The sequence below is a fragment of the Lonchura striata genome, chromosome 2 (genome assembly GCF_046129695.1).
Source record: "Lonchura striata isolate bLonStr1 chromosome 2, bLonStr1.mat, whole genome shotgun sequence".
Taxonomy (NCBI): domain Eukaryota; kingdom Metazoa; phylum Chordata; class Aves; order Passeriformes; family Estrildidae; genus Lonchura; species Lonchura striata.
In genome coordinates this window covers 39,458,195-39,471,418 of record NC_134604.1, presented here as the reverse complement: position 1 = coordinate 39,471,418, position 13,224 = coordinate 39,458,195, and the positions used below count along the sequence as shown (strand labels likewise).

At 43.6% G+C, this 13,224-nt stretch overlaps 1 protein-coding gene across 1 annotated transcript; it reads left to right on the top strand.

Moving 5' to 3' along the window:
• Positions 1 to 1,812: 1,812 nt before the first annotated feature.
• Positions 1,813 to 5,924, top strand: GPR83 (G protein-coupled receptor 83). Its single transcript, XM_021544952.2, has 4 exons — positions 1,813 to 2,411; positions 3,233 to 3,358; positions 4,347 to 4,480; positions 5,299 to 5,924. Exons 1-4 carry the CDS (start codon positions 2,025 to 2,027, stop codon positions 5,921 to 5,923), a joined length of 1,272 nt encoding a protein of 423 aa, XP_021400627.1. The 5' UTR covers positions 1,813 to 2,024; the 3' UTR covers position 5,924.
• The last annotated feature ends 7,300 nt before the right edge of the window (positions 5,925 to 13,224 follow it).

Here is a 13,224-nt window from a genome sequence, read left to right as displayed (position 1 = left end):
CTCTGGATCACAAGGCACAGAATGCAGCTCAGAGCAGGGTGGTCTTGAGCTGACTTGGGGGGGAGATTCCCATCCTGCAGCAGCCTGGTTTAGGAAGTGAAAAGATGCCCTGCTTTCCTGGATGCACCTCATCTTCAAAGGCAATGGCAGCTCCAGCTACATATGCAAGGGTACCTGGCTAGAAATTAAGAATTAGATCAAGGAGCATAAATAAACAAAGCTGATAATTTTTGCTGAAATACAGATTATAGTACAGAACAGGATGTAATAGATGTGAAACAGTCAGAGCTGGTGTTTGAGTGGCAGAATGCCCTTATGCACTGGCCAGCAGCACTGGAAGGAAGAGGGGGCCTTGGGAGTTGCTGGAGCAGCAGAGCAAGCAGGGGGACATATGCCACTGACCCCTCTGTTCTCATCCTAAACCTATAAGAACATTGCTCTGTCCCACTTTATACTATTGGGCCTTTATTTGAGACTGGTTTCCTGCTGGTGCTTCTGAGTGGGACATGTTTCTTCTCTCTGAATGGTCAGGTGTGACTGCCACCTTAGCAGCTCCAGCAGGTTCACTGAAAAGCTTTCTCTGACACAGCTGGATTGCCTCAAGAGCTTAAATTGGACTATTTTATGGAAGAAACAAACTCTGGTAGCAGTGTGCAGAGTAGCACTGTGGGTTGTCTATTCTGTTTGTTTTATTGTGCCTAGCTCCTGAAGGGTGGTAAAGGGAAGGCAGCCCGAGCAGGTCACTCAGGCAGTCACAAACATCTTTTGGAAGACTTCTTTACCCCAGTGAGTGACCAGCTTATAAGGCAAGCTTTTCAGATAATGGTCATTTAATTAATGCCTGTCTTTTATGTATGAAACCAGCTCTGGCTGGGATTAGTTGGCATCACCCAGGCAGATCTGTCCTCAGCAGAGGTGCAGCACTGTACATGTGCACTTGGGAAGTGGCACATCTTTCTGTTTGAGGTTTGTGGGTCTTGGTCTCCTGGTCCTGATTTTCTATTTCCTTATGTATTTTGTGGAAAAGGCCGAGGGAACACACATGCTGCTATCTGATCATCAGTGCTTGGGAGCAGCATACAGCTTCTTTTGCTTTGGATACTGGGCTTACTTGGCTGGGACAGTTCCTGTTCTCTGTCCTGTGTAATCACATCTTTGTAACTACCTCTATTTCTACAAATCCTAGAAAGAAGTTTCACATCAGGCTTTAATTTCTTTGCCTGAGAGGAAATACCTGCCAAGGGGAAACTGGAGTATTCCATGTCTCTCTGAGAGAAAAAAAGGTCTTTGGAAAAATACTCTTAAGTACAATAAGGCAACTTGTTATTTACAGTTCATCTGTTACAGTCCTCTTCTCTTCTCTTCTCTTCTCTTCTCTTCTCTTCTCTTCTCTTCTCTTCTCTTCTCTTCTCTTCTCTTCTCTTCTCTTCTCTTCTCTTCTCTTCTCTTCTCTTCTCTTCTCTTCTCTTCTCTTCTCTTCTCTTCTCTTTTCAAGAAATAGGCTGAAACTTGGCCTGCCAAACCTGTAAAATAGCTCAGGTTTGACCTGTCCTGAGAGAGAGCAGAGCTGGCACACATGCTGCTGGTGTATAAACAGCATGGAATTTGCTTGAGCTTGGCTGCTGGTAGAGAAAACGGATCCTGACATCTGAAGAGAATGGTTTTGCCTTTCTCACAGATGTACTTACCTCGGAGTAGCGCCCGGGAGCGCAACTGCGTGGAAAAGCAGCGCGTCAGATCTCAAATTATGTCATGCAGCCCAATGACTGCAGAAGATCCCGGCTCGGAGCTCTTCTGGGGATATAAGGCTGGCTGAAGGAGCAAAAGTAGCGGCGAGCTGAGGGGAAGAGAAGCAGGTTGCGGGAGGCAGGAGCATCTCTCCGCTCCCGCTGCTCGTGTGCCGCGTTTGCAGCCCCGAGCGCGCCGGGGCTGAGCGGGGCTGAGCGGCTCTCCCGGCGCACGGAGCGGGTTCTGCTCCCGCGAATGCGCTCTTCCCGAGCTGGAGCAGCGGAGCGGTTCCAGAGATGTTACCCTGTTTCGTCTGGCTCACCCTCCCCGACTTGGTTAACGCCTTTGTGACCCCGGGAAAGCTATCCCTCAATGGGAGCCTGGAGAAGACTTTTGTAGTCCCGAACGTGTCGGGTTTCTTTTCCTGGGATAATGACAGCCTGGCCGACTGGCGGAGCTTTGTGGACAGGAGCCGGTACGGAGCGGAGTCGCAGAGCGCCACGGTGAAAGCCTTGCTCATCGCGGCGTACTCCTTCATCATCGTCTTCGCCCTCTTCGGCAATGTCCTGGTCTGTCATGTTGTCATCAAGACGAAGCGTGTGCACTCTGCCACCAGCTTGTTCATTGTGAACCTGGCTGTAGCCGATATCATGATCACGCTCCTCAACACACCTTTCACGCTGGTAAGAGGGGGCAGAGATGCCTGGGATACCCCACCCCAGAGGGAAAGAAAGCACCCCAGCATTCCCAGACATGGTGTGGACTGGGAGGGGGGGATGCACCACCACAATCCACCCCATGACTAAAATAAATTTCTCTGAGCCTCTACAGTGCCATAAAGGTGCTTTGATGGCTTTTCCTGCTATAGGCAGTGTGTGGATCTTCTGCAGATACCTGTCCACTCCAAATTACAGCCATTGGAGTTGCCTTTGGAAAACCCTTCATGTATTTTTCTTCTCTGATTCCTGTTATCTAGCTGAAGATCGGAAATTACCCATTTTTTAATGTGGCCCTGATAGTACTTGAGCAAAAATAGCTTTGCAGTGATTGCTTAGTACTTTGTAGCATCTGATTTTTTTCCCTTCTCTTTTCTAAAGTATTTTGAAAGCAATGCTATAAACCTTTTGAAAAAAAATAAATGCTTAGCATAGTTTACCAAGTTGTTCTGAAAAGGTGTAGTTTGCCTGAAGTGAGATAAGATGTACAGGTCAGCCCTATCCCATAAGTGGAGACTAAAAGGAAGAGCAAATGTATTGACTCAATAGTGAGACTGCAGAAGGGTACACTGTAAATAAAACAGAACAAACATCTTTGATACTGCGCTGCTGTATTGTTTGGGAGGCCACTGAGCAGCAGTAACCTGCCTCTTCAGTGTTCAGAAGCCAGAAAGTTACACAACTAAACAAAGAACCTTCTATCATCTAAGTGTCTTTTCCACAGCACAAGGAATTGTGGGTACACTGGAGGCTGTGGGGTGCACAACACTAATGTTCTTCTTTTTTAGGCTCGTTTTGTGAACAGTACCTGGATCTTTGGGAAGGGGATGTGCCATGTCAGTAGGTTTGCGCAGTACTGCTCCCTGCACGTCTCTGCCTTGACCCTTACAGCCATTGCTGTGGACAGGCACCAGGTGAGACCTCTCTGAAGCAGAGAGATGGAAAGCTTGGGTGGGCATAAGTAAACTGAGAAAAGATGATCCTCTGTCCTTTCCCTTTCAGCTCCCAGAGTACCATAAGATTCATGAGGAGCTGACAAGGGTAGGGGAGCAGTTCTTGTTCTCAGAATAGTTTTAAACCCACAGCAAAAAAAGGAGGTGTTCATCATATCCATCACCTTGGCATCTCTTCCAGCTGAGTAAAGGGAGTTTTTATGCAATGGATAATTCAGTAGCTCTCAAATAAGGAGAAAGATCAAGATCCTGATAGGAATTCATGTGGACAGCTCTCCTTTGGGGTGGTTTGTCCAGTACCAGGGTTCTAAGGGACATCCTAGTTAATTTTCTCAGCTCTATCTCCTGATGTTTGGGGATGTCCCACCTCCTGTTACCCTGAATACTGGAGACCTGACTGTAGGACACTGGTGTTTGTCACAAGCAGAGCTGTAGCTTCCTGTTGATATTGGGCTCAAGACTGGGCACATTTGGGTATTATCAGCTTGGAGTCACCCAACAATGACCCAAAACTGTTTACAGTTGGCATTTTCTGCTAAAAATATTGTTTCCAGAAAATGCACTCACTATCACAAGCATTCCCATGGAGGTCTGGTTAAACCCTTTGGTTCTTTGCATCACTGATACTGAAACTGAAGAGTTTGAGACTTTTTTCTCCTCTTTTTATTTTCCTTTCTATTAAGGAGATTGAACCTGGTAATGAATATGTATTAACAGCAGTATTCAGTTTTTCTGACCTAGATGAAAGTACTGAAATCTGAGTATAGGACTGCTATCTGACTTGAACCATATTTCATGGTGTTAAAATTCAGGTTTTCATGTACATCTTACTGTAATTGCTTGCATGCTAAATTACCGTGCTAAATTTAAGGCTGGAAGATTGTATTTTAAAAAAGCATAATTTTTTCCAGAAATGTAATAAGCCTAGATTTTGGTTGATTTTGCACAGGTTATAATGCACCCCCTGAAACCTCGCATATCTACTGGAAAAGGTGTTATCTACATCTCTGTAATCTGGATCATGGCAACTTGTTTTTCCCTACCACATGCTATCTACCAAAAGCTCTTTATTTTTGAATACAGGTAAGGATGTGTTTTGCTTTCCTCCACAGTCTCCGTTGAGACCAAACTCTGAGCAGTCATATTTGCTATATTCTATGGAAAGCCTTGAGCATATGTCAAGGTCAGCCAAACGGATCTAAACTACAATTTTCATCCAATTCCTTTGGCAATGTCTGATATCCTGTCCTTTTTATTTTTAAATATTTTATCTTTATTCTGTCCCACTAACCACACAAAACAGGCTAGAGAAGTTAGAGAATCTGGCTTGACCCTTTACTTATATGCACTGGCATTTATGCCATATACCAATCTGACCTGTTTGGTCAGACCAGAAATGGGAAATAAAAAACCCAACCTACCAACCAACCAACCAACCAAAAGCCCACTAAAACCCAACAGATTTTAATCTACTCTTTAGCCCTAGGAAAGTAGATAAATCTGCCTCAGCTTTCAAGAGCCTTAGTATTTGGAAAGTGCTTTAATGAGGGAAAGGTCCTTAATATGTGCAGAGAATGTGTTCCTATTTGCCAAAGGACAGAAAATAAAAAACTGCTTATGTGCAGCTGGAAATCTTGTAATTGATGAAATTCATAAAATTATCATAAGGTCATGAATGCCCATAAGAAATTATCACCACATTGTTCACTGGCTGCTCCATGGCTCAGATCCTTGAAGAGCAGAGCTCTGCTCAGCTGTGACATTTGTGAGATAAACACAGTGTTTGCTTTCAGGACCTGTGGCAGGAGCCCTCTCCCAGCTGCCTCCTTGTTTCTGATGTACTTATCTCGCCATGCCTGGCCATATGTGCCTCTCATCCTGTCCCATCTCTCCATTTGCAGTGAGGATGTAACCCGGTGCCTGTGTCTGCCAGATTTCCCCGAGCCTGCTGACCTCTTCTGGAAGTACCTTGATTTAACAACCTTCATTTTGCTCTATGTCCTGCCCCTTCTGATCATCTCCGCTGCCTACATGACCGTGGCAAAGAAGCTCTGGCTGCGCAATGTCATCGGGGACGTCACCATTGAGCAGTACGTTGTCCTTCGCAAAAAGAATAAGAAGACCATCAAGATGCTGATGCTCGTTGTCATCCTCTTCGCAGTTTGCTGGTTCCCCTTGAATTGCTACGTCGTCCTCCTCTCCAGCCAGACCATCCACACCAACAACGCCCTGTACTTTGCCTTCCACTGGTTTGCAATGAGCAGCACCTGCTACAACCCCTTCATCTACTGCTGGCTCAATGACAGCTTCCGATCGGAACTAAAGGCTTTGCTCAACATGTGCAGAAAGCCCCCCAGGCCCACAGAGCAGAGGCTTCCTTCCACAGTCCCATCCTACCGACTGGCTTGGCCAGAAGACGGCAACTTCAAGAGGTTGCAGTCCTCCCATGTCCTTCCAGCATCCTCCACCATCCAGTCAGGAAAGACAGACATCTCTGCAGTTGAGCCAATAGTAGCTGTGAGCTAAAAGGTGGCCTTGGACTGCACATAGATTTGGCAAGAGCTAAAATGGTGGGAAGATGTGGAGCCCTGAACACACAACAGGTGATAAAACCAAGAAGGAGGTTCTGCAGGAGGCAGTATAAAAGAGCTGCATGTTTGATGCAGGCTGATGACAATGGTGAGGAGACCCTAGAGGGGAGAAGGTAAACTCTTCCCAGGAAGGAACGTTTGTCTTTGTCAAGGTGACTTTGGACTGGCTCACAGGATGGGGTTCTCTGCATGTGTGTTGCTGTTACCTGCATGGCTAAGCCTTTTTAGAACTAGGACTCTGGGTGTGTTTTGCTGGTACTTAAACAACAGTTTCACTACATCAGATCTCCCTTCCCCTTTCCCGAGTCTCCTTGTAGCAACATGGAAATGGTTGAGGTGTGGACCTTTAGGTTGCTATCTGAGATCCAGTGCAACTGGGTAGGAAAGCATTCTTTCTGAACTGGGGTCTGAAAAGTCAAAACCTGTTCAGAATGAATGAACAGATCAATTCCATAATTTTTTTTTTTTGGTGTAAATGCACTTAGAGAAGTGGAGGATAAGATAGACATTAATAAATAGGGTCTCTTACATCGCAGGCACTTTTTCTAAGATAGATTTGAAGAAAAGTGGATGCCTATTCTTCAAGATGTTTTTTTCTTCAAATAGATAACTAAACCCAAGAAACATACCAAAAGTTGGACATAATTTTCACAGTTGGAGAATGGATAAATAAGTGCTACTGTGGCTTTGGATATTTTTATCAAAATATCTTTGCATCATTGTCAAGTTGCAGCTGAAGAATCACACAGTTTGACTGTTTAACTTGCCTTTGAATTTTGCTCTCTTACCCTGTAAAGCACCTGTGTACTTGTCATTTCAGACATTTGGGGCATTCCATTCCAACTAAGAAGTTGGAGTGAACTAAGAAGTTAGCTCTCTGGAATCAACTCATAAATTAACTGCTCTGAGAGAAGAGATGGTATCTCTGATAGCAAGTAATAAAAATGGAGCATTTTTCTGCAACTTATCCTCTGGTGATTGTACAATTTTAGTGCATTTTAGGATAACAGAGATGTCTCCTATTTGGAGTGTCTAAGAAAATTCATGACTGCAACTGTCTGAAGTAGATTTCAGAACTTAATGTTCTTAGCAACAGAAAATATGGGTTTGAATAATAAAAAAAATGGTGTTCAAAAAACTGTACCTTATATTGCACAGAAAAACAATACCTCCTTGTGCTGTGGAAGTTAGTTTTAACATCACACCAGGCTGACCCATTCTACATTTAACTTGCAGCATTCAGCAGTGAAGTGAGAAAAATTTTATTATAAATGAAAAAAAAAAAAGTGAAGCTGTTTTTCTCAGTGTTTTGTAATAAAGTTACAGTTCTGCCATAATTTTAAGCCTTGTGCTGAGTTTTCATGCCTCAGTATTTAAAGAGACTGAAATATCTACCACTCCTTGCAGCTAACCTGCCCTTGCACAAGTGGTTATCAGCCTCTTACTGTGAATCCAGTGCAATTTTACTGCCCTTTATCAACACCCTGGAGTCAGAATACTTTGTATCACTGATCTGAAGAGTCAAATCTTTCTTCCTGCCTTCTTAGATTCCTTACACCCAGTCCCATTTCCTCCCTCAATTGCAACACATCCACCCTGAATTGTTCAGGGAGTTGAACTGGATGGTCATTGTAGGTCCCTTGAAAATTAACCTATTCTATTCTATTCTATTCTATTCTATTCTATTCTATTCTATTCTATTCATTTCCCAATTGTGCAGAGCTTGTGAACCATGCTCCCCATTCCAGTGGCAGCAGAATCCAGCACTTTACTAGCAAATAAATCTCTGAGAATGCTGAGTATCTCAGTAAAATGTTCTTTCTGAAGCTGAAAGAAACATCTTAAAATTCACCATTTTTGAGTGCAGTTGTCATCCTGCTATATATGAAGAACACAGCTGATACTCCAATGGACAAAATCCTCAAATGCCATCTCAAATGCTGCTGGTGTGCCTAAGTGAGGCTCCTGCAGTTACAGCTCTGGATCCTGCACCCCTGCACTGGCTGGCAAACCTTTCTCCTCCAGGCCCTGCTCAATCCTGAATTTGGGCACAAGGGGGGGATGCAAGAAGTTGAAGCTGTTTGATTTAAATTACAAGAACAGGAAGGATGGACTGGATAAAAGGAAAAGAAGAGACAGATTGGACAGTGAACTTCAGGAACCTGTCCAGGAATGAACAGTGGCTGGTGGCCAGCAGAGGTACAAGTCTCAGAGAGACTTGGACAGCATGGAAGAGGAGGACATGATTAAAGCTCTAGAAATGGTGTCCTTGGAAACTGTGTATCATACACTGTGTGTGCTACAATGTGCTTAATGTGGCACAGAGTAATTTCTAATAATTAGCTATTTTTCATTTTCTTCATGTCTGATTTGGGATTCTGGACAGACATCTGGCATTCACCAGTGCTGCTGAAATCAATGTGGGGGGGTTGTGTTCTGTGCACACAAAGTGCAGTATGATGCAAAATACTCCAATCTGGGCAATTTAACTTGGCCATCCAGTCTTCATGTGTATTTTTCCATTCTACCCCATCTCTCTTGCAGACCAGAGCGTTCTAATACAGTCATTGGTGCATAAACAGCATTCAGATGCCATCTTGGTGGGTGTGAGAGCAGGATCCGAGTGTTGATAAAATGAGACACGTGTACAGGGTGGAGATTATCTTCAATTTTCCATTTGGTGTGTGTTTGCCTGCTGTAGCTGGAGTTTTTAATATATTTTGAATTTGGGAGGTGTTGTACAAGACACTGAACAGCTGTTCATTGCAGGAGATCTGCATGGCCCAAGAACAAGCATTGTGTGTGTTTTCCTAGTGTTTTACTCATTTTCTCTGTGTAGAAAGATGCAGACACCTCGCAAAGGAACAAATATGATGTATTTGCAGCTTGTGCTATTCTGAATAGCGCTCAGGGGAAAACAAATCCTTGAAACCACCTTTTGCTTTTACACATAAAAGGAGGACAATTCTTCTAAGCATACTGAGATCATGCAGGGAAAAGATGATAAATTGCTCGTGCACAGAAGAAAGGAAGCTCAGCTTTGGTTGGTGTTGTTCCTGACTGCAGGGCAGCCCTCCTCTTTTTCTGTCAGTGTGGGATGAATTTCTTCTCTCAGCTGATGGAGATGAAAAGGCAACTGCTTAAAATATAGCAATGTCCTGTAACTCCAGGAATTGTAATTCCATTGTCTCTCTGGCATTTTCAAAGGATTTCAGACACCATTTCTAAGCTAGTTTTATTTATTTCCACCCTTATAGAAAAAGTGTTGGGAAATTCCAGAGATTTCAAAATCACAGTTTTCTGAGAAGCATAAACCTCTAATTTCTTTAATGAATATATTAACTAGCCACCACTAGCTGTTACAAACGTGTTTTTTATCTCTGGCAGGCACTGATCTCTTCTCTCTGGAGACCAGTGACAGGACATGAGGGAATGGCATGAAGCTGAGTCTGGGGTTGTTTAGGCTAGATACCAGGAAAAGGTTCTTCACCCAGAGGGTGGTTGGGCAGTGGAACAGGTTCCCCAGGGGAGTGGTCACAGCACGAAACCTGACAGAGTTCAAGGAGCATCTGGACAACACTATCAGGCACAGGGTGTGATTCTTGGAGTGTCCTGTGCAGGGCCAGAATGATCCTGATGGGTCTCTTCAAATTCAGGATATCTTATGAATATTTTATTATGGGGAATCTTAAATATTTGCATATTAAATGTGAAACTTCAAGAAGTATTTTGATGTAATTTGGGTAGGTCATGATTAAAACAGTCTGGCTATGAACTGCAGAGAATTCATGAAAGGCTCGCTCTACCAGACCATGATATCATTGCCAGCTATGGACTTGTCTGCTTGTTCCAAATTTCAGGCTACAATTGTGCACTGAAGCTTATGCTGGGCTTAGCAACAGCTGCATGCAGCTGTAGAGCTCTTGGATATGAATAGATACATCTGCACAGCACTGAGCCATGACCCATGCATGCACTTAGCTGTTTCAAGAGCTCCAGGGATGTCTTAGTCCTCTAAGTACACTGACCTAGAAATTGCATGTGGACACACAGAGAGAGCTTTAGAACAGCATTTTCCCAGGAGACTGAGAATAACTATTATCCACATCTGCCTTATTCATAAAGCTCTTGAGTGCTGGTGAGAGCGCAGCCAGGTCCCTGCTGATGCAGTCTGCCAGCCTTGTGTGGAAGCCAGCAGGCTGTGAACACTCTGCACCCATGAAGGCATTTACACCACCCAACAGCTCTTTGAGGCTTGGCTGGGAATGCTGTGCCTTCCTACAGCCTTGGTGTCCACTGCTGGTGGCTGGTGGTTTTCTGTCTTATTCCTGATCTTCCTTGTGCCACCGAAGGGGAATAAGGATGGGATTCTCTTCTGCTCTCCCCACCCTTCTCAGCCCAACAGAAAGGCAGCTCCTGCTCCGCCCTGGGGGTGGCACAGTGGGCTTGGGAGGTCTGGACTGGCATTAAAGAAACAGGGAAATTCTTTGGTCCATCCTGTTTTCTTCTGGGTACAATGTTCCCCATAGCCTGTCCTCTGTCTTGCAAGTTTGAAGGGATTTCTGAGTCAAGGTGAGATGAAACTTCCCACCTCTTGCCTTAGGCTCAAAGCCATTTAATGATAGTTAGAGAGGCAGAGGTGAATCCTGTCATCATCACAATGTCCTGCCCAGGAATAAATTTGCCTTTATCTACAAAACAAATCCGTGCCTCCTGGCCAATTGCCACAGTTTGTAAACTGAGTGTGGATTATGCCTTTGGGTTAGCTGTTCAGGCCATGTCTCCTGCCAGCTTCTTGTGCACCTGCCCTTTGGCAGAGCTTGGGAAACTGAGAAGTCCTTGTATTAGGATAAGCACTAATCAGCAACAACCAAAACATCAGTGTGTGATCAATATTATTTTCATACTGAGTCCAAAACATGGCATTGTACCAGCTACTAAGAAAAAAGTAACTGTATCCCAGATGAAACCAGGGCACCAATTAAATAACTGAAGGTCTAACAAATGATTCCTGGCACTAAGGTGTCAGCTTACTTATTTCCACACCATGGAATGGTGTGGTCCATACAGAGTAGATATGTGGTGGTACAAGTGCTTGACTTTTAGCCCCTGACGTCAGAGGGTATCAGGATTTTAAGACATAATTACATTTTTTGTAGGCTTTTTTTCATGTAATAACACTATGATGTGACAGGTCTGTCAGATGTCACCAGTTTTTAATAATATGAAGATAAGGACATGTATCAGATGTTCTAAAACCACGTCATCAGCCTCTGAAGGTACAGAACTTGGTGGAATATGTTGGAGGGATATGTAGGGTGGTGATAACCAAATTATTATGGTCTCATCCCCAGTGATTTTTGGAAGTTGCTCTAGATGTGAACTATTTGCCCAGAATTTGTCTTGAAGAAGTCCTGAGACAGAGCTCAGGAATGATTTGACACTTGAACAGGGAGGACAGCAAGGACCAAACCCTTGAGCTTCATCCTCAGCATTCCTGTTCAGCAGTGCAAACACATTCCAAGACAAGAAGACAGTAGCCTCAGGCTCTCTTTCTCATCCTGCAGCTCAGATTCCCAGCAGAGGCCTTGTTCTGAGCTATACAGCAGCACATATTTCTCTCATCCCAACTGAGCTCAGATAGAGGGAAAAAGCAAACAAAGCCTCCAGTTCCCCCGTTGCTGGATGAGAGATTTCACTGCTGTTGGTTTAGGTACATGAAGTTTGTAGGGGCACAAGAGCTAAAGCAATTCAAAGGTAGCACAAGCAGATTGAGCCCAGGCTGTTTTCATCCCTGGACTGCTTACACATTCAAATGCCTTCAAAGGCACCTACCACTTTTCCTGGACTCCCTGGGGAAGTGAGAATCTAACTTAAGGGGACTGACTAACTCAGCAGCCCCTGGGCTGGGTGGAAGTTCATTTGTAGCCAAGAATGTTGTTTGCATGAAGGTGTTTGGTTAATCTCAATGATTATAAAAAAGTTTGAGATGACTCACATCAAAGAATCTGACGAAACAAAAAAGAAAATGCAAATTTTTCTACCTAAAACGATTTAAATAGTGTTATATTCCAAGTTCTTTCTCATAGTCCTTCAGGGGAGGGTTGATAAAATGACAGGAACCAAATAGATGTTTGACTATTTAATGACATGAAGCCATACTATTTTCATTAATTGTGTCACTTCAGAAATACACTTTTTAAAATGTTTAATAGGAGTGGTTACTTTTTATCTTTATGCTAGTAATTTAGTATATTAAGTCAAATATTCCATTATGAGGAAAGCAGTCTTCTGGAGCTTCTGGCCACACAGCCTACACGACAGAAACACACAAAATGCCCCTAATCTACAGCTAAGTTTTCATTTGTGCCACTCTCATGTGGTCTATGCAAAGTGGTGCCCAAAGAAAAGATTTCTAGGAAAGTTTATTCCCAAGACACAGGCTTTGATTCTTCCCTGCTTCTGTGACAGATTCACCTGTGCCTGTACTGGGGGTTAAATCCCTCTTACCACCTCCATCTTCAGAAAACTACTCACAACCCTATTTCTGTCTTTCTGTTCCCAAAGTGCAGACAGGACATCCTTTATTAATGAGGTTCTAGGCTTAGACACTAAACGAGTAATCAAAGCTGATATTAAAACATCCACTGTTCCAAATAAGGGGAAAAAATGGACCTAAAATACATCTTTGTTCTAAAAGGGACTGACAACAGCCAGAGGCAGAAAAACAGTGAGTACAGCTGCTTTTAGAGGGACACCATCTATTAATGGAATAAACATTTTTACTTGTTCTCTGCAGTTTAAATCACAAGTTTTAAATCTCACAAGAGCCACTGTAAGGCAAAGCATGTGCAGAGCAACTAGTTGCAAATCTCCTACATTTAGAGGATTATTAGTACCCAAGTGGTGGAGAGAGAAAGGGCAAGAAGGAATGGCATGGACCAAACCTGAACCTTGACATTGTCATTTTACTTTCTGGAATATTTAGAAGAGGAATATTTAAAAGAGTATAGTGGTGAAGAGGCTTAAGATGAACTCTCTTCCATAAGGCCTAAATTGGCATTCAGCCCATCTTTTGAAAATGGCACAACATAGCAAGAGCAGTGCCACTAAAACATAAGTAGAACTGAGCTCGGCAGTTCAGAAACACACCTTAAAACAGGAAGATACAGCTGAAAAGTATGTGCTGACACTGTGGCAAATTTGTAGATAGCAAATTACATAGTGGATATGCTA

What these genes read in the sequence shown, in the direction of transcription:
- GPR83 (XM_021544952.2), top strand. Translation starts at nt 2,025, where the DNA reads ATGTTACCCTGTTTCGTCTGGCTCACCCTCCCCGACTTGGTTAACGCC. An exon ending in TTGCTGTGGACAGGCACCAG is followed by an intron (nt 3,359 to 4,346) that starts GTGAGACCTCTC and finishes GATTTTGCACAG; the next exon opens with GTTATAATGCACCCCCTGAA. An exon ending in CTCTTTATTTTTGAATACAG is followed by an intron (nt 4,481 to 5,298) that starts GTAAGGATGTGT and finishes CTCCATTTGCAG; the next exon opens with TGAGGATGTAACCCGGTGCC.